At 37.4% G+C, this 23,293-nt stretch overlaps 1 protein-coding gene across 2 annotated transcripts; it reads left to right on the forward strand.

The window, feature by feature from the left end:
* Nucleotides 1-8,955: 8,955 nt before the first annotated feature.
* LOC108331522 (uncharacterized) lies at nucleotides 8,956-17,851 on the forward strand. Of its 2 annotated transcripts, none has more exons than XM_017566245.2 (12): nucleotides 8,956-11,406; nucleotides 11,542-11,781; nucleotides 11,886-12,015; nucleotides 12,258-12,410; nucleotides 12,530-12,765; nucleotides 12,883-12,952; nucleotides 13,719-13,925; nucleotides 14,132-14,364; nucleotides 15,390-15,468; nucleotides 15,614-15,754; nucleotides 16,904-17,196; nucleotides 17,316-17,851. In XM_017566245.2, the coding sequence occupies exons 1-11, from the start codon at nucleotides 9,131-9,133 to the stop codon at nucleotides 17,102-17,104; spliced, it is 3,966 nt and encodes a 1,321-aa protein (XP_017421734.1). In that variant the 5' UTR covers nucleotides 8,956-9,130; the 3' UTR covers nucleotides 17,105-17,196; nucleotides 17,316-17,851. The 2 variants fall into 2 exon arrangements, with proteins under 2 accessions (XP_017421734.1, XP_017421736.1); XM_017566247.2 differs by having other exon boundaries at nucleotides 17,351-17,851.
* The last annotated feature ends 5,442 nt before the right edge of the window (nucleotides 17,852-23,293 follow it).

A 23,293-nucleotide genomic window follows, 5' to 3' on the forward strand; every position in this document is an offset into this window, starting at 1 on the left:
GAGTTACTGTGGTGATAAATTTCTATTAATTGTTTTTACCGTTGGATTTAGCTAAAATTTTAATATGTGAATCCTAAGACATATTACTAAACTTTGACTGTTCGGATTTGAAAATAGAAGTCTGTACTTGGAGAAATAAATCATGTAAGTTTGAGTAAATTAGTTATCCCTGTAGTTCTGTTACTAAGTTGTCTCAGTAAAATATAAAATTCTGACCTATTTGACCGTTAGAGCAACCTCAAAATTTGATATAGAATCCCTAAGACATATTAATACATTGTGACCGATTGGATTTGTAATTAAAGGTCTATGCTTAGAGAAAGAAATTTCGAAAGTTTGAAATATTTGATGAACACTATAATTCTGTTCTTATGTTATATTGGTAAAAATTTCATGTATATTCCATTTACCGTTAGATTGAGTCCAAACTTTAGTATGGAGTTCATAAGACATAATAGGTGATCTTGACCGTTCAGATTTGGAATTAGATGTCTGTGCTTAGAAGAATTCATTCCGTATTTGGAGTTTAACCGAGAACCACTTAAATTTCTGTCTCTGAGTTACCTCGGTAAAACCTTCATATCTACTTAGTAAACCGTTAGATTAACTTGAAACTTTAGTATGAAGCGCGTAACAGATAGGGACATACTTCGACCGTTCGGATTTTAGATCGGAGGTACCGATTTAGAGATATTAATTTCGTAACTTCTCAGGGATCTCAATATTGCTTAATTTATGTTTTTGGATCATTTATACAAAATTGATGATTTCTGCCTCATTAACCGTTGGATTGGACTGAAAATCTTACCATATAATCTAAACATGTTGTTGACTAGTTTGATTGGTTCAGATTGTCGATAAATAATATGTTGAAAAAGGTAATTTGGTTAATTTGTGCTACTTTGATAAGTAGACAGGATGAGATGATGAAGGAAGAGATAAAGAGAATGATATAAATCGGGCTACTTTGATAAGTAGGCAGATTAACTATACTGTGCTACTTTGTAAGTAGACAGTATTGTCATGTTGCGCTACTTTGGTAAGTAGGCAGAAGATCTTGTTTCATGCTACTTTGGTAAGTAGGCAAATTAATTATACCGTACTGCTTTGGTAAGTAGACAATAATGTCTTGCGGTGCTACTTTGATAAGTAGAGAGAATAACTTGGTTTGTACTACTTTGGTAAATAAGTCAGATGAGGTGAAGTTGTAACACTTTGATAAGTGGAATTTTAAATTTCAGAAGTTTATGAACTGTGTGAAATTTTATTTTAGAAGACTTGTGTTGTAATAAATCACTTAATATTTTGTTGGTGTTGAAAATTGTTAAAGAAAAGTAGTATATGTATTTTTGTGGAAAAATAAATTGTAACGCCTAAATTGGGGTATTACACTATTGGGTATCAGAGCAATGGTTTTCGAAAATCCATATCTCTTTTGTAAGTAATCTTTTGTTAAATAGTCTTTGTTTAAATAAATAATTTTCGAGGACGAAAATAAATGTTGTTGGGGAGATTGTAAGATCCTTGAAAATATTTGTTAGTTACTAGAAAAAAAAAAAATTAGTGAATAGTAAATTGTGAATAGTAAAAAGTGAATAGTAAAAAGTGAATAGTAAAAAAAAAATTATTTTTGGAAAGGATAAGTGTTACACGTAGCTTTGAGATCAGAATTCACCAATTTGCAAATAAAAAATTATTTTTGCAATAGTAAAATGAATAAAAAAAATGAATAGTAAAAATGAATAGTAAAAATGAATAGTAAATTTTTTTACTATAAATAGCCAAGGGGGGGAGGCTGGAAATTTACACCAAAATTCTAGAGAAATTGTGAGAGAAGAGAGTTGGAGTAAATTCTAGTTGAAGAGGGGAAATTCTGGAAGTTTCTGGAGAACGGTTTGAGAAGAGGAAACTAAGTCTGGAATAGAGGTAAGGGGAGCTAACTTTGAGTATTTCCCTTTGTATTATCTTGAGTCTTGAATATGCTATATTTTACTTTTGTCTGATCTTAATTCTTGAATATGGAGTATTTTGTTTCTGTATGATCTTGAATTTAAATGAGAGTATGCTTTTGTGTTGATATCCAAGTGTGATAGTTGTAAAATGTGATGTTGATTATGTTATGCCATTTGTATGTTATTAGTTGTTTATTTTTGTATTTTGGAAGGATTAGAAATTGTCTAACCGGCTCTGCCAGATTCAATTTCTTGTTTCCCCAAACATTTTATTGCTTTCCTTATTTATTTTTATTGTATTTTGGAAGGATTAGAAGTTGTCTAACCGGCTCTGCCAGATTCAACTTCTTGTTTCCCCAAACTATTTATTGCTTTACTTATTTATTTTATTGCATTTTTGGAAGGATTAGAAGTTGTCTAACCGGCTCTGCCAGATTCAACTTCTTGTTTTCCCAGACATGTTAATGTTCGTGTTATTTAATTATATTGTATTTTTGGATGGATTAGAAGTTGTCTAACCGGCTCTGCCAGATTCAACTTCTTGTTTCCTCAGACATGTTAATGTTCGTGTTATTTAATTATATTGTATTTTTGGATGGATTAGAAGTTGTCTAACCGGCTCTGCCAGATTCAACTTCTTGTTTCCCCAGAAATTTTATTGTCTTATCTATTTTTTTTATTGATCTTTGTGGAAGGATGAGAAGTTGTCTAACCGGCTCTGCCAGATTCAACTTCTTGTTTCCCCTGAATTTTTATATTAATATTATTTTGATGGTAAGGGCAACAAATTATTTTTGTATGAATTTATAAATATACGAATGTTGAACTGGTGTTCTCTTGCGAAACTGTTTTATGACTTTTATTATATTGGGTGTTATAACTGAAACTGTTAAATTGTACATGTTGAGATGCGATGAATTTATTGAATGAGGTTGTTGGCTGAAATTGATCTTGTTGGAAGGTCTGGAGTAAGGGTTCTGTAATTGCTTATATATTAGTATTAAATAGATATACAGATACTGTTTGAGGTTGTTGTGAGAGGAAGTAAAAATATTAAAATTAGGCATTTTAGATTTAGAGCATAAGACAACAAGGTAGATAAATTAAATAAATAAATTGATTAATTATTGAGGGCCTCCCTTTGTTGGTAGGATAGAGGAACCTTAAAAACCTGAGTTGGCACATCCCTGATCATAGAGCAGCCCTGGCCTGGTCCAGTCAGTTGTGACTAGTCATATGTGCTGGCGTCGAAGGTGAGTATGATGCGTTCAGACATCTGGGTCCTCTCCGGTGACCAATTGGAGTAAAGAAAAATTTCTACTAGGATGAAAATAAAATAAAACAAGTTGATTGTAGATGCATAATATTATCATGGTAAAAATTTCATATATATTTTATTTATTATTACATTGAGCCCAGACTTTAATATGTAGTTCCTACGATATGTTGATATATTTTGGTTGATCCATGATCTTTGTTTGGTGAAAATATGTTGAGTCATACTCGTTATGGGCAAAATGAGTTTATAATATGAAGCATAATATATGGTAATATGTTTAATTTATTGATACCAAAACGGGTTATTATGAATTCTTGATTAAAGAATGAACATGATTGAGTTAGGTGGATAAGAGGGTATGAATTGTTGGTTTTATGAAATGTTGGAGTGGATATGAGAAATCATTACTTATGAAATGATGTTTACTACCGGGAGTAGTATGTTCGAGTTATACCATGAGAGTTTGGTATGAGAAAAGTAACACCTGAGGTTTATGAAAGCAGGCAGAAAGTAGTCTGACCATAAGGCTTTGACATAAACATATGATTCGTAAGTTATATAGAAGCAGGCAGAGAGGGGTCTGACCATAAGGCTTCAGAAAGTAAGACATAGTATATAAGTGAGGCTTAAGGAAGCAGGCAGAGAGCGGTCTGACCATAAGGCTTCATGAGTAAGCATGGTACACTTGTAAGATTTATGGAAATGGGAAAGATGACTTTGATAATGACGAATTAATGACATCGGAATAATGATATTTTATCAATTGCAGAAATACGTGATTAAAATATTTTTATTACAAGTTTAATGATTTTTTTGATAAGGTTGGCTTACCCTTATTTGTTTGTACTATGATCATATAACTCATGTTATATGTGATTAGATAATGTTGCAGATGCGGTTGAACAAGCTTAGAGATGAGAGAGATGCGGGGAAAAACTTTCAGGGATTTTTGTAAAAAGAATAAATTTGTATTGGGAAGATTATGTTGTGTAAAACTTATAAGTTGAAATTTCAATGGTGAAGACTATATTGTTTAAAGTTTGTAAGTTTGGCATTGTACTTTGGATTAAATGAAATAAAGTTTGATTGTTTATAAGAGATATCAAATTAATTTAGTCTCTACTATCAGTAATACCCTTTAAAATAGTAGGGTGTTACAATAGGCACCCAATTCCTAGGCTTGATGACATGTTAGATGAGTTGCATGGATCCATGATATTTTCCAAAATAGATCTTAAAAGTGGTTATCACCAAATAAGAATAAGAGAGGGTGATGAGTGGAAAACTGCATTTAAGACTAAATTTGGTCTATATGAATGGTTAGTGATGCCATTTGGCTTAACTAATGCACCTAGCACCTTCATGAGATTAATGAACCATGTCCTTAGGGATTGCATTGGAAAATTTGTGGTTGTGTACTTTGATGACATCCTAGTATATAGCAAGAGTCTTCATGATCATTTAGGACATTTGCAAGTTGTTCTCTCCACCTTGAGGGACAACCATCTTTTTGCAAACAAAGAAAAATGCACATTTTGTGAAGATAGTGTGGTATTTCTAGGATTCATAGTAAACAAGCATGGTGTGCATGTTGATCCCACCAAAGTCCAAGCCATTCAAGATTGGCCAACTCCCCAAAATATAGGAGAAGTTAGGAGTTTTCATGGTCTAGCATCTTTCTATAGGAGATTTGTCCCTAACTTCTCAAGTATAGCTTCACCTCTCAATGAGCTAGTAAAAAAAGATGTGAAATTTGTGTGGGGAGAGAAACAAGAGTTGGCTTTCAAGCAACTCAAAGAAAAACTTACCAATGCACCCATTTTATCTCTTCCAAACTTTTCAAAAACTTTTGAGATAGAATGTGATGCAAGTGGTGTAGGAATAGGTGGAGTTTTGTTACAAGAAGGACACCCCATTGCCTATTTTAGTGAAAAACTAAATGGTGCCACTCTCAACTATCCCACCTATGATAAGGAGTTGTATGCTCTTGTAAGGTCCCTTCAAACATGGGAACATTATCTAGTTTCCAAGGAGTTTGTCATTCATAGTGACCATGAGTCACTTAAATATTTAAGGGGACAACACAAGCTAAACAAGAGACATGCAAAATGGATGGAATATCTAGAACAATTTCCTTATGTGATCAAATACAAGAAAGGAAAATCTAATGTTGTGGCTGATGCTCTTTCTAGAAGGCACAATCTCTTTTCAAAACTTGGAGCACAAATTCTTGGCTTTGATCACATGGGAGAGTTGTATGAACAAGATGACTTCTTTTCCTCCATCTTTTCAAATTGTCAAAAGAAGGCTCAAGGAGGTTACTATGTGTCCAAAGGGTATTTGTTTAAGGAGGGTAAGTTGTGTGTGCCTCAAGGTTCCCATAGGAAACTCCTCATTAAGGAGTCGCATGAAGGAGGTCTCATGGGCCATTTTGGAGTTGATAAAACTCTAAACATTCTTCAGGAGAAATTCTATTGGCCCCACATGAGAAAGGAAGTTCAAAGGTATTGTCATAAGTGCATTGCTTGTTTACAAGCCAAGGCTAAAACTATGCCTCATGGTGTGTACACCCCTCTCCCTATTGCTTCATCCCCATGGGAAGACATTAGCATGGACTTTATACTTGGTCTACCTAAGACTCAAAGGAGATTTGACTCTATCTTTGTGGTTGTAGATAGGTTTAGCAAAATGGCTCATTTCATACCATGCCACAAGGTAGATGATGCAAGTTACATAGCAAAACTCTTCTTTAGAGATGTGGTAAAATTCCATGGGTTGCCTAGGACCATTGTCTCAGATAGAGATCCTAAGTTTCTTAGTCACTTTTGGAAAACACTTTGGTCTAGACTAGGAACCAAGCTTCAATTTTCAACCTCTAGTCACCCACAAACTGATGGACAAACCGAGGTTGTGAATAGGTCTTTGGGAACCATGTTGAGGGCTATATTGAAAGGAAACCACAAATCTTGGGATGAGTACCTTCCTCACATTGAGTTTGCATACAATAGGGTGGTTCACAAAACTACCAAAATGTCTCCTTTCGAGGTTGTGTATGGTTTTAATCCTCTCACTCCTTTAGACCTCATACCTCTCCCAAATCCTAGTGATTTCATTCATAAGGAAGGAGTGTCTAAGTCTGAATTTGTGAAGAAAATGCATGAGAGGGTAAAGTCACAAATACAACATCAAACTGAGAGATATGCCAAGTATAGTAACAAGGGCAAGAGAGAAGTGATCTTTGAAGAAGGAGATTGGGTTTGGCTCCACTTAAGTAAAAATAGATTTCCAACACAAAGGAAGTTCAAACTCAACTCTCGTGGTGATGGACCTTTTAGAGTAGTTCAAAGGATTAACAATAATGCATATAGGCTAGAGTTGCCTTGTGAGTATGATGTAAGTGCTACTTTCAATGTTTGTGATCTAACCCCTTTTGTAGGAGATTTGGAGCAAGATGAAGATGAAGAGCCTCAAGATTTGAAGACAAATCCTTCTCAAGAGGGAGGGGATGATGACAAACTCCTAGCTAAGGGTCCAATCACAAGAAGCATGGCCAAACAAATTCAAGAAGGATTAAAATCATTTCCAAAAGAAGGAGCTAAACTCTTATTTACTTGGGCTATCATGAAGTATTTCTAGACCTTGTATTAAGGGTCAAGTAGTATAGGGTATATTTTTAGGCCTTGTATAATGGGCCAAGTATTGTATGGTTTGTAATATTAGCTTAAAAGAGTGTGTCCCACCATGGGACATGATGGCCACATGGCAAGCTCTTAGTGAAGACACTTCTTAAAAAGGAAGTGGCCATGTGTCACTTTCCAAGTGGAGAAACTCTTCCTAAAGTGGATTGCCACATGTCACTCTAAGAGTGGAAAGCTTTTGCAAAAGTGGATTGTCACATGGCACTTTAAGAGTGGAGGAACTTTGCAAAAGTGGATTACCACATGAGTGGAGAAGACTTTACAAAAGTGGATTGCTACATGGCACTCTAAGAGTGGAGAAACTTTGTAAAAGAGGATTGCCACATGTCTCTTTAAGAGTGGATAGTTTTTAGGGTTTCTTGTCTACTTTGGAGACACCTTTCTCTATAAATAGAAGGGTCTCCTTCCTTGTAAAATCACTTGATGAATTTGAATGTTATTATGCCAAAATGTGTGCAAACATATCTTGTCTCAAGTCAAGGCTAGAGCATCCCATGAGGTCCCTCTAACCACCCTTCTCTAGAGTTGGCCCAACCTCTCCGGAGATCCATCAAACACCTCCATCCTACCACAAATACTCACCAAAAACCTCACCAAATTTGTGAGCCCACCACCATATCCATCGCTTCCGCACAAATTTCACCTCCATAGCTTCATCTTCGTGCTTTGGCCCAACCTAGCTCGAGGAGGACGCTATCAAACCATCTAGATCTACCATGGACAAGAGCGTGGGAAAGTAATGCTCCTCGAGGTAGCATTCGTCGTTGCGGTAACAGGGGATCTTGAATTTCCTCTAGAGGGTTTGGTCCTTGACGACGAGGCGAGTGTGGCGGCACGTGAGGGCGAAGAATTGGGAGCCAACGCGGAATGAGGGCGGAGAAGGAGATGGAGCGGTAGACCGCAACGATTTGAGTGTCGCCACCGACATGACGAAGCTGGTTGTCGTTAGCGTTGGTAGCTGCATTTTGGAGTGGATCTTTTGGGCCAGTGGGCGTCTCAACGACAATGTCTCTACAGGGACTATGATTTTCGTCCTCCGGCTTATCACTACGATTGGGGATATTTGGGATTGTTCATCTAAGGAAGGGATCTGATATTTGGTGGTTCAAAGTTGTGTTTGGATGATGCAAGGACTGATTGGAGATTGGGGTTGAAGAGGGTTTAGGCGTAATGGTGAAAATGGTGACTGCCGGTGGTGGCAGCGATGGTGGACCTTTGAACTGATTCAATTTTTGGCTTAATTTGAAGATAAGTAAATTCCTACTATGAAAATTAGTAAAACCCTTTGCCATGTCATAATGGCTTAAATTAAATAAAAATTCCACGCAATCAAACACTTTGAGATCAGCATGCAACATGTCAGCCTCATTTAACACCGTATGTGAAGATTTAACGGACCGGGCTTAGTTGACTCAAATTTTCAAATATTTGGACCTGATTGGCTCAATTTTACAAATATTATGATCCAATTAAGACAGTTAAAAATATGAAGACCTAACTGACATTCTCATACAAACATCAGGACCATCCGAAGATTTAAACCAAAAATTTATCTACTGGTTCAAATCTCATTTTTTACATCTTAATTTTACACATGTTTTAATTAGTTATGAAATTAAATAATAGACTAAAAGTACCAAATGCATTTTTTATCGTAATATTATATTAATTAAGAAAAGTTAGATCTTTATTTTTTCACTTTTTTCTTATTATATATATATATTAACTTAAAAATATATATTTTGTTTTTCAATTTGTCTGTTTGAAGCAGAAACCAAATATAAAAATAAATTTTTAATTTCGTAGTTTCTTAGAACTGAAAATTTTCTCCTGTGAATGAAAGGAAGAGTAAAATAGAAGGAAGATAGGAAAGTGAAAAGAAAAAGGATCCTAACTAGGTAGGTCCCACACTGGTTGACGCTCGTAACATGCCTTCCCAAAGTCTCGTTCATTCCTTCTATTCACTCTTTCTATTATATTATTTGAATTTAAATCTATTTAATCTAATTTCGGATCATAAATCCTAAACTAAATTGCATTAGCCCAAAACCATTTCCATCTATTTAATCTAATCCAATCCCAAATCATAAATTACGATACATTACCCCAAAACCATTTCCATCACCTTGAGTTGTGGGAGACTGAGAATTTGAACTCTCAAACCCGTTGGAACCAACAATTTCAAACCCTACTCTTCTCCAATGTCGTCTTCCGCCGCGCTCCATTTCCAATCTCCGATAGACTCCGCGGAGGTGCCGCCGCATTCTTCCTTCCTTCATTTTAATGCTGACTGCTTAAACCCTTCCGTCTCCGCCGCGCGCACGAGGCCCCGACCGAGGCTAGTCAAACTACGCAAGCAGTCCGCGTCTCAGCAGGCCAGGTCCCGGAACAGAGCTGGCGCCGAAGACGGTGGCGCTGGCTTCAATCCGTTTCGCGCCGATCAGGTAACCGGTAATGGTAGTACATTAGAGGGTGGTTTTTCGAACTCTCGTGGTGACAATGGTTTTGTGTTTGGCGCTGGGAAGGTTGACTCTGACTCAGGTAGGGATTTGAAGGGGGGAATTAGGAGTGGTGGTTTGGATTTTGTGTTTGGTGCCGGGAAGAGTGACGAGGGATTGAACAAGAACGGTGCGAGTGTAGAGGAGACGGTTTGTGGTGAGGGAGGGAAGGTGGGGTCAAATTCGGAGGGGGAGTTGAAGAGTAGGGTGTTTGTGTTTGGTGCTTCTAAAAATAATTTGGATTCTGGCTTGAGTACAGAAAAGGGGAAATTTTCTGTCGGGTTGGGGGATTCGGGTGCGGTGAAGGAGTGTAAGTATGAATTTGAGTGTGGACAACGTGATTGCTTTGGGGGTAGCTATAGTGGTAGGGAGTCGAGTGTTAAGGTGGAGAAGAAAGAGCCTGCTGGGTGTGGGTGGAATTCAGATGTTGGAATGGGTGCTTTTGGTGTCAAGATGGGAATGGATGCTAATAGTGACACAGGTGCTGACTGGTATGATCATTTGGGCAATGGTGTTAAGTGTAAGAGTGGATGTGGGAATGCTAATGGTATTTCTGCTACTTCTGGTGGCGTTCCAGTGCGTAATTTATCAGATGAGATGGAGAAACTTAACTTCAAACATTCTGAGGGTGCTGATATTACTAGGAATTCGAAAAATTCACATGCCAATGGTTGTACTGCTGGTTTTGTTTTTGGAGGAAATGACATGGGTTTTGGTTACTCTAGTGTTAGTTCAAAAACCAAAGCTGGTGGTCGGCAGTTCTGTGCCCATGCTGCTTCTGGGAATGTTGGCGTTCAAAATGGAACTGCTTGCAGTATTTCCTCTGATTCTACAGGAATACATTCTAAACCATCCACTAGTCAGGAAGGCGTCACAGATTTCCAGAATGGCAAAAATCCAGGATGTTTTGTGTCTGAAGATTCGAAAGTGAATGGAGCTGCAGCGTCATTTTCCTTCTCATCATTTGGTCTTGATTCCCATCCAAACTATGCTTCCATGCGCCATCCCTCAAGTGTAGATGGTGATAAGGGCGATAATTGTTTTGCAAGTACTCCAGAGGCTTCCAAAGAATCTTTTGCTGACTTCAAACCCCCAATATGGGATCCTTCTTGTTTCAAAGATAACTTATTTCCAAAGTTAAATATAAAAGTTGAATCCACACAGAAGGGTCGATCATGTAAGGAAAAAGGATCAAAATGTACAAGGCGAAAATCAAAGCTTCATTCTTTAAACAAGAAACAGACAGGGCCAGATCATTTGTCAAAACAAAACAGTTCACTCAAAACCCCTGAGTCTTCTGGGGTCCACTCACCAATGGATTTTTCTCCATATCAGGAAACAACAGCAAGTGGTCAAGATGTAAATGCTTCTACAGGATTAAATGATCTGCATTCAACAATTCCTACTGATTGTAAAGGTGAAAATTTGCCTACTATGGGGAGAGAAGATATGAGTACAACTGATAGAAGACATGGAGATCTGGATAATAATAAACGAGTTGAGAATTCGTCTGTTGACAATTCTCATTCTTCTGGCCCTGAGATAGTCTGGCCTAATTTGAAAACTGAGCAATTCTGCGGTGGTAGTGCAGAAGGAGCTTCAGCTGGGGCTGGTGTTGACTTCACCTCAAACATTGAAAGGCAAAAGGATGATATTTTTCGTTTTGTTCCTGGTCTGAATGAATCTAAGGGGAAAGATTTTTCATTTTCTGCATCTTCAACTGTGGTTGGTACTTCATCAGTAAAGCGTCAGCAAAAGAAGAAATTTAGGAGGAAAGGGGGGTGCAACTCTTTTGTTATCTCGCCACATGTGAATGGAAAGTTTGTATCTTCTGGACAATTTTCACCACATAGCACTGCCAACATGTCATCAAATTCTGATGGGATGGATAGATCTCAGATAAATGGCTATTGCAAGGATGGGGATGTTGCACCATCAGATGCAATTCCGTCATCAGCCTGTGACAAGTGGAGACTCAGGTACTGACCATAAAAGAAATCATCTCCTTCATAAATATATTTTAATTAGTGTTTTTGATTTTTGTTATGCTGATTTCTGTTTAATGTTCCTGAAATTTGCGTGATTTATTCATCTGAAATCATGATTTTATTTAGGGGAAACCAGGCCTATAAAGATGGAGATCTTTCTAAAGCTGAGGGTTTCTACACACTAGGAATAAATTCTGTACCTTCAAGAGAAAGATCTGGATGCTCGCTTCAGCCTCTTTTACTATGCTATAGTAATCGTGCTGCAACACGAATGAGTCTTGGAAGAATTAGAGAGGCTCTAGAAGACTGCATGATGGCTACTGCTCTGGATCCTTCCTTTCCGAAAGTGCAGATGAGAACTGCTAGGTAAGAGTTTTTTTTTTTGTACTTGTACCTTTATTTAGATCATAAAATATATAGGACTTGAATTTTTCTCCCACTCAAGTGACGAGAATGATTTTCCTGTCCAGCTGCCACCTTTTGCTAGGGGAAGTAGAAAATGCTCAGCAGTGTTTTAATAAGTGCATGGAATCAGGTAGTGTTATTTGTTTGGATCGGAGGGTTATAGTTGAAGCAGCTGAAGGTTTACAAAAGGCTCAGGTATTTCAATGATTTTGTCTTTTATGTGGATAGCACAATTTTGATATTGTAGATTTGATGAACTTTTGTGAACTTGTACTAATATTATTATCAGTTTTATATTACAATCAACTACTATTACTACCTTAGCTATTAGTGTTTCAAGGAGCAATTAATCTTCAATTCTGCTATGTCTCCTGGTTAACTTTTAAGGTGTACATGATCTTATTAAATGTCTAAAAAGTGTTAATACATATTAACAGGAAGTTCTCAAGTGTATAAATAATGCTGCCGAACTTTTAAAGGAGAGGACTTCTGATGCAGCTGCTACAGCGTTGGAACTAGCTTCTAAGGCATTGTCTATAAGTTTATACTCAGAAAAATTGCTGCAAATGAAGGCAGAGGCTCTATGTTTGGTATTTTATACACCGACTGTTTTCTCCTCTCATCCTTTTGCATTCTTATTCTGTTGTTTTTCTGAATTAGTTTGAATGGATAGTAAAATGCGCCGGTTGTTTATTGTAATGTCTTGCAGCTACGAAAGTATGAAGCAGCAGTTCAGCTTTGTGAACAAAGTCAGCATCTTGCAGAGAAAAATTTTGTCTTGGCAAACAATGCTCAGGTTTCTGATAGTTCCTTGTGTGATAGTTACTCAGGTGTAAAATTGTGGAGATGGTCATTGATATCCAAGTGTTACTTTCGTTTGGGAAGGCTTGAGGCATCACTTAATGTTCTAGAGCAATTACAGCATGCCGTGTCTGTCAGTGACAAGTAATTCAATTGATTACTGATCAAGGCTAATTTCTCATTTTTCATTTCAATCAAGATAAGTTTTAATTTTCAAAAGCTAGGGATGCCTTGCGAATTATGATCAATTCAATTTTGTAGGTGTGTGATTGATAATATTGAAGACTCATTATCATTAGCTTCTACAATAAAAGAACTTCTAGACCACAAGGTAATTTCACAACGCCCTTTTCCTAATTAGTGCCTGAATTATCTTGACCGTCCTCGGAGTCAGTTTCTCTGTGAGCTAAAGCATAAATACTATGACACCTGGATGAATAAGATTGTTTCGGTGTTCTTTTTGAAATTATTAATCACTAATAATAATATTGTTGATTCTTGAATCCATTTACTTCAGGATTTTATACAATAGAGGAAGTAAGTTGGCTTCTTATTCTTTCATTTGAATGGTTTTCAGATTTTAGTTTAGTATTTCCAGGTAACTGTAGAAATTATGCTGATACAGTGGGCCCAAGGTTTGAAACGTCTACTCTAGGTGGAGCAAGAAATAACAGATTGGAATATTTTGTCTATTCAGGACGCTTATCTATTACTGCTTTGTTTTTTTTTTCAAAATTTCATATAAGGACTTTGTGGACTGTTAAAGAAGCTGCTATATATTGCTGTTTTGTTCCGACATGTAGATTTGGGATAGGATTATCAGGAAGTTGACTACATATACGATTACCTTGGAAATTGATAACAATATAGAACTATCTAGGATGTTGTTGAGGAAAATATTAAAAAGGGGTGGAAAGTCAGTCAGACAATCTTGTGTTATTTGAAGGAAATTATTTGCAGTTTATGCTATTTTGGGAAAGGAGGCAGTAGATCTCTGCTTATAAATGTCTTTATTTCAATAATTCTGCTCTTTATATTTTCAGGGCCCAATGTATGGCTATTAATAAATTGATCTTTATTATTCTTCTTAACAACAGAGGGCAGGGAATGAAAACTTTAAAGTGGGAAAGTATACAGAAGCTATAGAGAATTACACTGCAGCTCTATCATGCAATATTAAATCATGTCCTTTTATGGCAATATGTTTCTGCAACCGTGCTGCTGCTCATCAAGCTTTGGGCCAAATTGCCGATGCAATTGCAGACTGTAGTGTGGCTATTGCTCTTGATGGAAGTTATGCAAAGGTATGCCTTTTTAATGTCCCTTCAATTAGGTAAAATCACGAGTGCCTATTTGGATTTTCTTATTAAATCTAGCTTCACCTATTGAAATATACGTGTATTATAGTAATATGGATTATGGATAGAAGTTTCATTGAAACAATCATGATTGTTTTTCTGTTTGACTTGCTCATGAGGGAACAGGGGATCTCATTGATCTCATTTTGTAGGCAATTTCAAGAAGAGCCACCTTACTTGAGATGGTTAGAGATTATGAACAAGCATCTTGTGACCTTAAGAGACTTATAGCTGTTCTTGAAACTCAATCCAATGAAAGGGACAAACAGTCCGACTCACCCAATGGATCAAAAGGTGTGAAAGAATCAAGGCAAGCTCGTCAACGTCTTCTTTCAGTGGAAGATCAAGCCAAAAAGGGGACACCCTTGGATGTTTACCTCATTTTGTAAGTTCTTTATTCAATTAAGGATTACTTGCCCTAAATTTTTTCAGTACAACTAATGAAATTGTGATTTATGAGGGCTAAATTCCTGTAAAATCGATTCAAAGTTTAAGAGGGAAGGCTGCTTTATTGCTACATCAAGGCCTGGCTCAAGCCTCAAGCCTCAATAAAGGTTTACTGTAATACTTAGGGTCAGCCTGCAAATGAAGGACCAGTAGCATAATGCAAACCTAAGATGTTTGCATTGACACAGTCTGGTCATACTAATTGAGCAAACCCTCATTGGACATGGATGCTAATGTGGTAGAGATTAAATCGTTTCACTAGAAAATTATGTAGGTACTGTAACATTTCACTAAATCCACTGTTATCAACAACTGTATAGTTAGATTTACAATAGACTGCAAAAAAAGCAATGGGTATCTGTGTGATCCTTTTCCCTCACATCCACTGAATAATCACTACTTCCTACTCCCATTTTGTAGTTCTTCGTATATTATGGTTACAATGGTTTTTAGATACCCCCTGTCATTCTAGTTCCCTGCCCACCACAGGCTATAATCTTTGCCACTGTAGGATGTTTCCTATCATTACTATGCTCTAAAGCTATCACCTTGTCCTCAAGGTAAAATGTAAGAAACAATCCTGTAGAAGTGTCATGGATTCCCAGAAGTTTACAAAATTATCAAGGTCTTACCCATTTGATGTGATGAGTATGAGCAACTAAATTGGTTCTCACTAGATTATATTGATCCCACGATCCAATCACAGTTTCATCTCAAACCGTTAGTGTATTATACATGGTCGAATGTAACTAGTTACACGTGGAACAACATTTCAGAGTATTTATTTATTTATTTTGTGTTGGTCAACTAAAATTCTTTTCGACTCTATTGTCACTGTATCTCATGAATACCAATACGTGTCTCAATGTTCAATCATGCATTTAACTCCAGATTTCTATTGCTGATAGTTGCAAATTCTTCCAAAGACCAAATCTGAATTCTGTTTCATTATGTGAATACCAGAGGAATCAAATCAGCTGATACAGCAACAGATATCAAGAAGGCATACCACAAGGCAGCTCTCAGACATCATCCGGACAAGGTTCAAGTCTTTTTGTACCTGCAATATAGTTATCATTGTATAACTGTTTTCATTTGCTTTTGGATAAAAGAAAGTTGGCGACTCTTTTAACTTTCAAAACTTTTGTTCTTCAAATTTATTTTATCTGTTTTTGGTTTGAATCTAGGCTGGTCAGTTGTTGGCAAGAAATGAAGTTGGAGACGATGGTCAAGTTTGGAAGGAAATCTCACAGGAGGTGTACAAGGATGCTGATAAGCTTTTCAAAATGATTGGAGAAGCATATGCTGTGCTTTCAGACCCAGCTAAGGTTCTGTGCATGATTATTTTTGCTAGTTAATGAATCTGAATGCATTTTTAATAAATAATGATTGAATGGCTTACTGTACTATATTCTTGCATTAACATGCTCTTCTTAAAAGCCTAAGTTCATTCCTATCTTAGAACATTTATTTTCAATCTGGAGCAAACATATTTATGTTGCTAGCTTTTTTGCTAACAGAGCTAACAAGTAGTTAGGCAGTAGTTTAATGAGCTTTTACATCTTTACGAGTTTTCTTGTGTAATGTAGCCCATTATGATAACTTTGGTAAAATCTGTGTTGCTCCTACAACTAATATATGCAATACTTGACTCTATATTCTGGTTGAAATTAAACCCTATAGAGTGGATAGGTTATAATACCCAATTATCTTAGCGTATAATTGTAATAAGTTTTCAATTGGATTTATTGAGTTTTAAACAACCTAAACATTAGTAGTATGTATTGATCTAGTTGGATGTCATCCATACAGAGTTTGATTTTGGTTTATCTTATGGATAGGCATTTCTTGTGTAGAGCTTATTTCTGCTTGAGGGATTCAGGCATATTCGCAGAATACTTTAATAATCAGAATGCAATCATATAGGTGGCATTATTTGGAAAATATCTCTTAACTCTTTCTCATTATTAATATGTGATGGAGCATTCTGCCTCGCATTCCTTGTCTCCTCTACATCTGAATTCGAGGTGTTTCCTGTAGTTTAGGCATTATTGTGGCCTTGAGATGGCCTTTTTTCTTCTTTCGGCTAGTATTGGACTAGGTTCCTCTTAATGGGTTAGGAATTGTGGTGAAAATGTGACTATGACAGTTAATGTTGTCCGTAAGACATGATTGGCCTTGCTAATTCGGAAACATGCCTGCACGCTCTTTCGTTTAGAAAGCATAATTTTTTGTGTCTAGTGTTGGGATGTCCTGCATCGCTTTCTTGGGACACAAGATAACTTCTAATGCATGTGATTTTATTAAGGAATCGAACAATTACTGCAGAAGGTTTTCTCCTTTGTTTCCATTTTCCTGCTTTGGTTGCGGTAGAAGTTGTTTAAAGTTTCTATACTAGTTCAGTTCCATAATTTCATCAAGGGTCTATTCTTTGAAATTATATAAAACTGACAAGTTTCTACCTTTATTGATACCAGCGCTCGGAGTATGATTTGGAAGAGGATATAAGGAAAGCTTGTAAGTTAAATAACAGAGGTGGCACAAGCAGGAGATCTTCAGATGCTTATGGGTTTGGAAGGCCATGTGATGGTTACAAATCTCCCTCTGACAGAAATTCTAACAGACGAAACGGACGGGATCATTGGAAGACATATGGACATTCATATTCTAGATGGTAAGAGGATACTAAGGTCATGGACATCGAGGTTCCATAATTGATGTGCCCCAGTTTCATGATGGTATGAAAAGAGGCTTAAATCTGCTTCTGCAGGTAATTATGTCTTCTATACTCAATCTGGCTGAAACTAACCCTGGACTTTACTAATACATACATAACATATATATGTATATACATACATACGTATATAATTTTGTTTTGGTGTAATTCAGGCAATGATTGTTTATTTTTTCGGTTCGGAGCCCAGGCCATTACTGAAATAAGATTGTACGTAGAATTTGCAAGCAAGCCATTGTGATTTATGCAAGCTGTGTATTCCCTGAAGTGAGGCTTGGAAAATGAGGGAAGAACAGGACCCCACTAACGTGATTTATGTGCTTCACCAACTTAAATGGTGTATACTTTACCTGCCCTCTCCATGCTTATTACTGGACAACTTTTTTCGTAGGGAAAGGTATTGTTCATAGATAAAGTCAGTCAGGCTAACTCAGACAAAAAAGGATCCAATGCATTTGGGCCTTCCTACTTTCTCAAATGTCACAGGTGCTGTTATTCTTTATCATTGAGATCCTTAATAGGAATTGTTTCCTGCTGACCAGAAATGCAAGTCATAATAAATACAGAAAATATGATTGAGTTAACAGCTTGTAGAATTGTATGAAATATTGATATTCATTCTTTACATCTATTACTGTATCGTATGCTTGACCAAGTTCATCCAAATAAATATTTTTCCAGTGTTCAACAATTTAAATTATATTATTTAAAAATCATTTCAAATTTTTTGATCCGGATTGGCACCACAAATATTACATTTCTAGAACCACAATTAAAAAAAGACTTTCCAAATTTTCTTACATTTTGTCCTAATCAACAATCATCAGAACACTGCCCAATGCTCACGAGTATGTTTTTTCTTCTTTCTTTCTAAGTTTTAACCATTCATTTACTGTAATTTAAATTATTATGATTATTTTTTTTAATCGTCCACACACACACACACACACACATATATATATATATATATATATATATATATATATATATATCAATTATATTTATATGTATTACGTGAAAAAATCTAATGCCGGGGATACTATTAATTTCAATTAACATTGTTTATAATTTGATATAACATTATAAAAATTATAATCTCCGAGTTATCTTAATAAGAAAATTAAAAGGCAAACACTAATCAAATCACTATATGTGATTAATTTAATTTTTAATACATAAGTATCTTAATATATTTCAAAATTACATTCAATAAGAGAATGTTACATGATATTTTAAATGTGTACTACAAATATTTATTAACTGAACTTGCTTAATACATTTATTTATTGTTTCTTTTATTCATCCTACTAATTATTTTTGTCTAAATATTCATAAATTTCGATTTTGATTAATAAAAAATTTGAGATGTTGAAATGTAATATTTATTTATTTTAAGAGGAGTCTAACTTGTTTTAGAAGGTGTCTAATTTGTGTGTTAAGGAGTGCTTAACTTAGTGTTAAGAGGTGTCTAGCTATTAGATTCACACCTCTATAAATATAGTAATAAGTTGTAATAAGTTTTACGAAAGAAATATAAATTTATATTTTACAACATGGCATCAAAGCTTGCTTGAATTTTTTCAATCTTTGGTGTCCGTCGACGGTTCTCTAAAAGTATCGTCTTTCAACCTATGTCTTAGTAATTCAATGAGCAGTCCAACTCCTATTGCCCTAACCAAGTTTAATCTTCTATTGACCCATCTAACTTGGATGAAACCACTAGCTTCTTTAAATCATGTCTTTCTCAGCCTCAAGATCACAGGCTTCTATTTCTAACAACAAATTTCTTTCCTCTGATAATAGCTACACAAGTTGTGTTCTAGAGTTTGGTCTAGTAACATCAAAACGAGCTCCCTTCTCTAATGCCCAATCTTTGGCATTTTCACTACCTTCTACATAATTATTTTTCGTTGTTTTCTCGCTGTCCACCACCACCGTTCTCTGCCATTGACCACCGCTGACTACCATCGGCCACCACCGCAGCTTTCGTCAGCAATCAGTGGATTTGGATCGCCTCCTCGAGCAATGACCAACCATGTCGGTGCCGAGGGCCACTTCTCATTCACGCGCCGCCACAAGCGCCACATCTGTTCGATGTTCACCGTCGTTGTCGTCGTCTTTTTCTCTTAGGAAGACAAGGGTTAGGAGCGCCACAAGGAGCACAACTTAACCTTGGTGATCCTCCTCCCGGAAGCCTCTGCACACGCCACCACACACGACTTCTCTCTGGTTTGCTTCCGGCGCGTATTCGTCATGCGCCACCCTCCTGGTGTTGGAATGACACCGTACCGCATCCGAGCATCTCGCCAAACCTTCATCTCTCTGTTCTAACCCTCCATAACAACCATTGCTACCATCCTTGTTGCTTCACACCATCTTCGTCTTCTTTCCTTCTCACTAGATTTGCAACACGCTTTCGCGTCGGGTCGATGACGATCCAGATCAACTTTCAGAAGAGAGGAACCAACCTTTGTGGGTTTCATCTCACGTTTCCACTTTGCCACATTTCCTCTTCGTTCTCCGATGAGGGAACTCATGTTGCAAACTATCGAACGTGGTCTCACACAACCTTCTAATATCGAAACCCCCAAGTCTTATAAACCAAGCAATATTTTTGTCGTTCTTGCCTCTTCTGAAAGGCTCTCCACACCACCAATGCTTATCACGTACTAAATTCTTGGGTTGTCCTTCAAGACCCACTCTGACTCGTCGAGTTGACTCGTTCGAAGTTAGGGGTTTCTGATTCGCCCCTAGACATATCTCAATTGTTCTCAATAGGGAGGTTCAACTCACTCTTGACGCCACTACGTCTCTTCTTTCTACAATTGTTGTTGGTTACTTTCTTTTTGGGCTCGAGTTTAACTTTTTTAGCCCGTACTTCTTGTGATACAATGCTAAGTATCATCATTTGGGAGTAGTCCAACATAGAACCTTTGGACCTCTAACCTGTCTTTGGCATTTTGATGTCATCATAAGTCTCAATCTTTGTTCCTCAATTTTGTCAGCTTACGGTGCTCAACACAATCCAGTCATGGTTCCTAGTGGTGTTTTGGTTTCTACCATTACCACGTTCTTTCTTCTTCTCTTTTCTCGTGTGCCACAATTATTAAAAAAAAAGAAAAAAATGCCTATGTTTCAATGTTGTTTCTTGATTATTTTGTTTGATTTATTCTAGCTCTTTGTTGGTGGTAACTAGTCCACTATAATGACCTTAGTCTCCTTCAATAATGTGCATTTAGCTTTGAATGTTGTAGCAACTTTAATGTTCCTCTTTGCTCATATCACAAGTTTACAAGTCTTTATATGCCACAGTCAATTATCGCCACAATCAGCCGTTGCCGTCACAATCAGCCACTATAGCCATAGTCAGTCGCTACTACCATAGTCAGTTGTCGTCGTCGCCACTGCCATAGTCAGTTGTCGTCGTCGCCACAGTCAACAATCGTCGTTGCAATAAGCTATCGTATTTTCTTTGGTTAAGATTAAGAGTGCCTCAAGAAGCGCATTATCAATCATTTCCACTGTTTGCCGTGAGGGGGAATATTTTTCAGTCACTACATGTCCCCATCAGTTGCACCTCTTGTGGAAAAGTCTTTTGAAGAGTCAAATCTTCCACCTTCATGTTATGTCATTGACATGTAATTATTTTTGTCATTTTAGCCACTACAGGTCCCATCAATCAGTGATGGTAGTTTAGTCCCTACAGGTTTGTTGTTGTTAGCCTCTACAAGACAGTTTAGTCCCTGCAGGTTTGTAGTTGTTAGCATGTACAAGACAGTTTAGTTTTTGCAGGGTTGTTGTTTTTAGCCTGTACAAGGCAGTTTAGTTCATACAGGTTTGTTGTTGTTAGCCTCCGCCGACCCCCATCAATTATTGATGGCCTTTTAGTCTGCAATTTTGTTGTTATTATTGGCCTCTCATCTGCTATTGATGGAAATCCAGTTCCCGAAGTTTTGTTGTTGTTGTTGCAAGCCTTTCATTTGTTATTGATGGCAATCCAGTTTCTGGAGTTTTGTTGTTATTTGCCACTATTGAAGGCAATTCAATCCCTGTAGTTTGTTGTTGTTTGCTGCTGCAGGCTGTTGATAGGTGAAAAGTTTACCTATTTTTGTTGCTTATATTGTGGGGCTTTTGAGTAAGTTTTAGTGTTAATTCTCATGAAAAGTGTATAATTGTTGATATTAGTATAATTTTGACTGTTTAAATGTTTTTGATGTTTTTGTTGTTTATTTTGATGATAAATAAGGATTGGATATCATAAAAGACTTGGACTAGGCTTAATGGACGCTGTTTTGCCGAAAGTTTCGCGCCCGGACATGAGAAAAAGGACTCTGGGCGCGATTTTACCGAGAAGGTCGCGCCCGGGCGTGAGAAAAAGGGCGCCCGGGCGCCAATTTACAGAGAGGTTCGCGCCCGGGCGCGTGATAAAAAGGGGCGCCTAGGCGCCACATAGAAGAAAGAGGACGCTCGTCCAGAGTGAGGACGCTCGTCCAGCGCTCGTTCAACGTTCGTCCAGTGTGCAGAGGACGCTCGTCCAGCATGCAGAGGACGCTCGTCCAACGCGCAGAAGGGGACGCTCGTCCAGCAGGGGACGCTCGTCCAGCATGGGACGCTCGTCCAGCAGAGGATGCTCGTCCAGCATGGGACGCTCGTCCAGCAGCGCACGTCCGCGCACTCGTCCAGTTGGGACGGTCGTCCAGAAGTTGGGACGCTCGTTCAGATAGTGGACGCTCGTCCAGTCGTCCAAGACGTTCGCCAAAGTGCACGCTCGCCCAATGTACACGCTCGTCCAAGTTGACGCTCGTCCAACTCGCGGCCGGTCGTCCAGAAAATTGGACGTTCGTCCAGCGCACCCAACGCTCGTCCAGGGTCGTTCGTCCTGGGCCGCTCGTCCAGAAAATTGGACGCTCGTCCAGAATTGGGCCGCTCGTCCAGAATTTGGACGCTCGTCCAGAATTGACCCGTGACTTCAATTATTGTACCCTTCTTTATATCAGACTCCAGAGGCATTTGCAGGAGGGGGATCTGGAACGGGGAGAAGACCAGGGACGCTGCTGCAGCTGCTCCAAGGGGCTTTCATGGTGGAAATTCACCAATTTCCACCATCCAATCCATCATTTCTCTCTTCTATGTTGTATATGTGTAGCTAAAACTCCATTTCACCGGGGTTGAGAGTAAATTTCTGAAACTCTGTAATTTCTCTATTAATGCATGATCTTGTCTGAATTTTGTGTTCTATCTTTATTTTTCATGCTTTTGATGGAAATCTGAGCTATTTGAACGGTTAAATCATTGGAAAATGTATGAGACCGTGGACCTAGGATAGAACTGCTAAAGGATTTCGAGTCCTAGACATAGGAGGGAATTTTTAGTCATCTGTGACATTGTGTTTAAGGCAAATCTGATAATTGAATTAGCTAAGGAATTAGCAATTTAGTTTGAATGATTAAGAACTGTCTCTGAGGAATCAGGACTGCATGCGCCTAGGATGTCGATGCTTAAATTTTGAGAAATTGTGTTAGTAGAAAATTACCGGAGTGATGAACTTGAATTTCAACCCCAGTGAACTTTAAGTAGACTGTTTGTACCACTTTACTTTCATCTGCATGCTAAAATTCATCTGTGTTACTAAATTACGTTTATTAATTGCTAAATTAGTAAACTTTAACAATTAGTGAAACATAACAAATCCCTTGGGAAAACGATATTCGGACTTACTGATTTATTACTTGTACGATTCGGTACGCTTGCCGAGGTCTCAACAAGTTTTTGGCGCCGCTGCCGGGGATTTGTTTTTGTTTTCGTTGATTGTTTGTTGTTTATCTGGTTTAGTTGATTTTAGCTATCTATTGTCTAAGTGTGTATTGTGATTATATTTGAATTCTTGTACATATTTGTTATCATCTGTAGAGATTGTGTATTTTTGGATTGTTTTCTTTTAGTTTGTGTTTTGTATGAGAAGCAGAGAACAGGTTGAAAATCTACTTTTCGATCCGGAAATTGAAAGAACTGCTCGAAGGAACAATAGCAGAAGGAGGAGACAAAGTAGAGAATCCAGAGAATCATCTGCTATCTCTGAAGAAATTCTGGACTTTTCATCTGTTCAAGAAAAAGAAGAAATGGAAGATAATCG

Source organism: Vigna angularis, chromosome 2 (assembly GCF_016808095.1).
Source record: "Vigna angularis cultivar LongXiaoDou No.4 chromosome 2, ASM1680809v1, whole genome shotgun sequence".
NCBI classification, from domain to species: domain Eukaryota; kingdom Viridiplantae; phylum Streptophyta; class Magnoliopsida; order Fabales; family Fabaceae; genus Vigna; species Vigna angularis.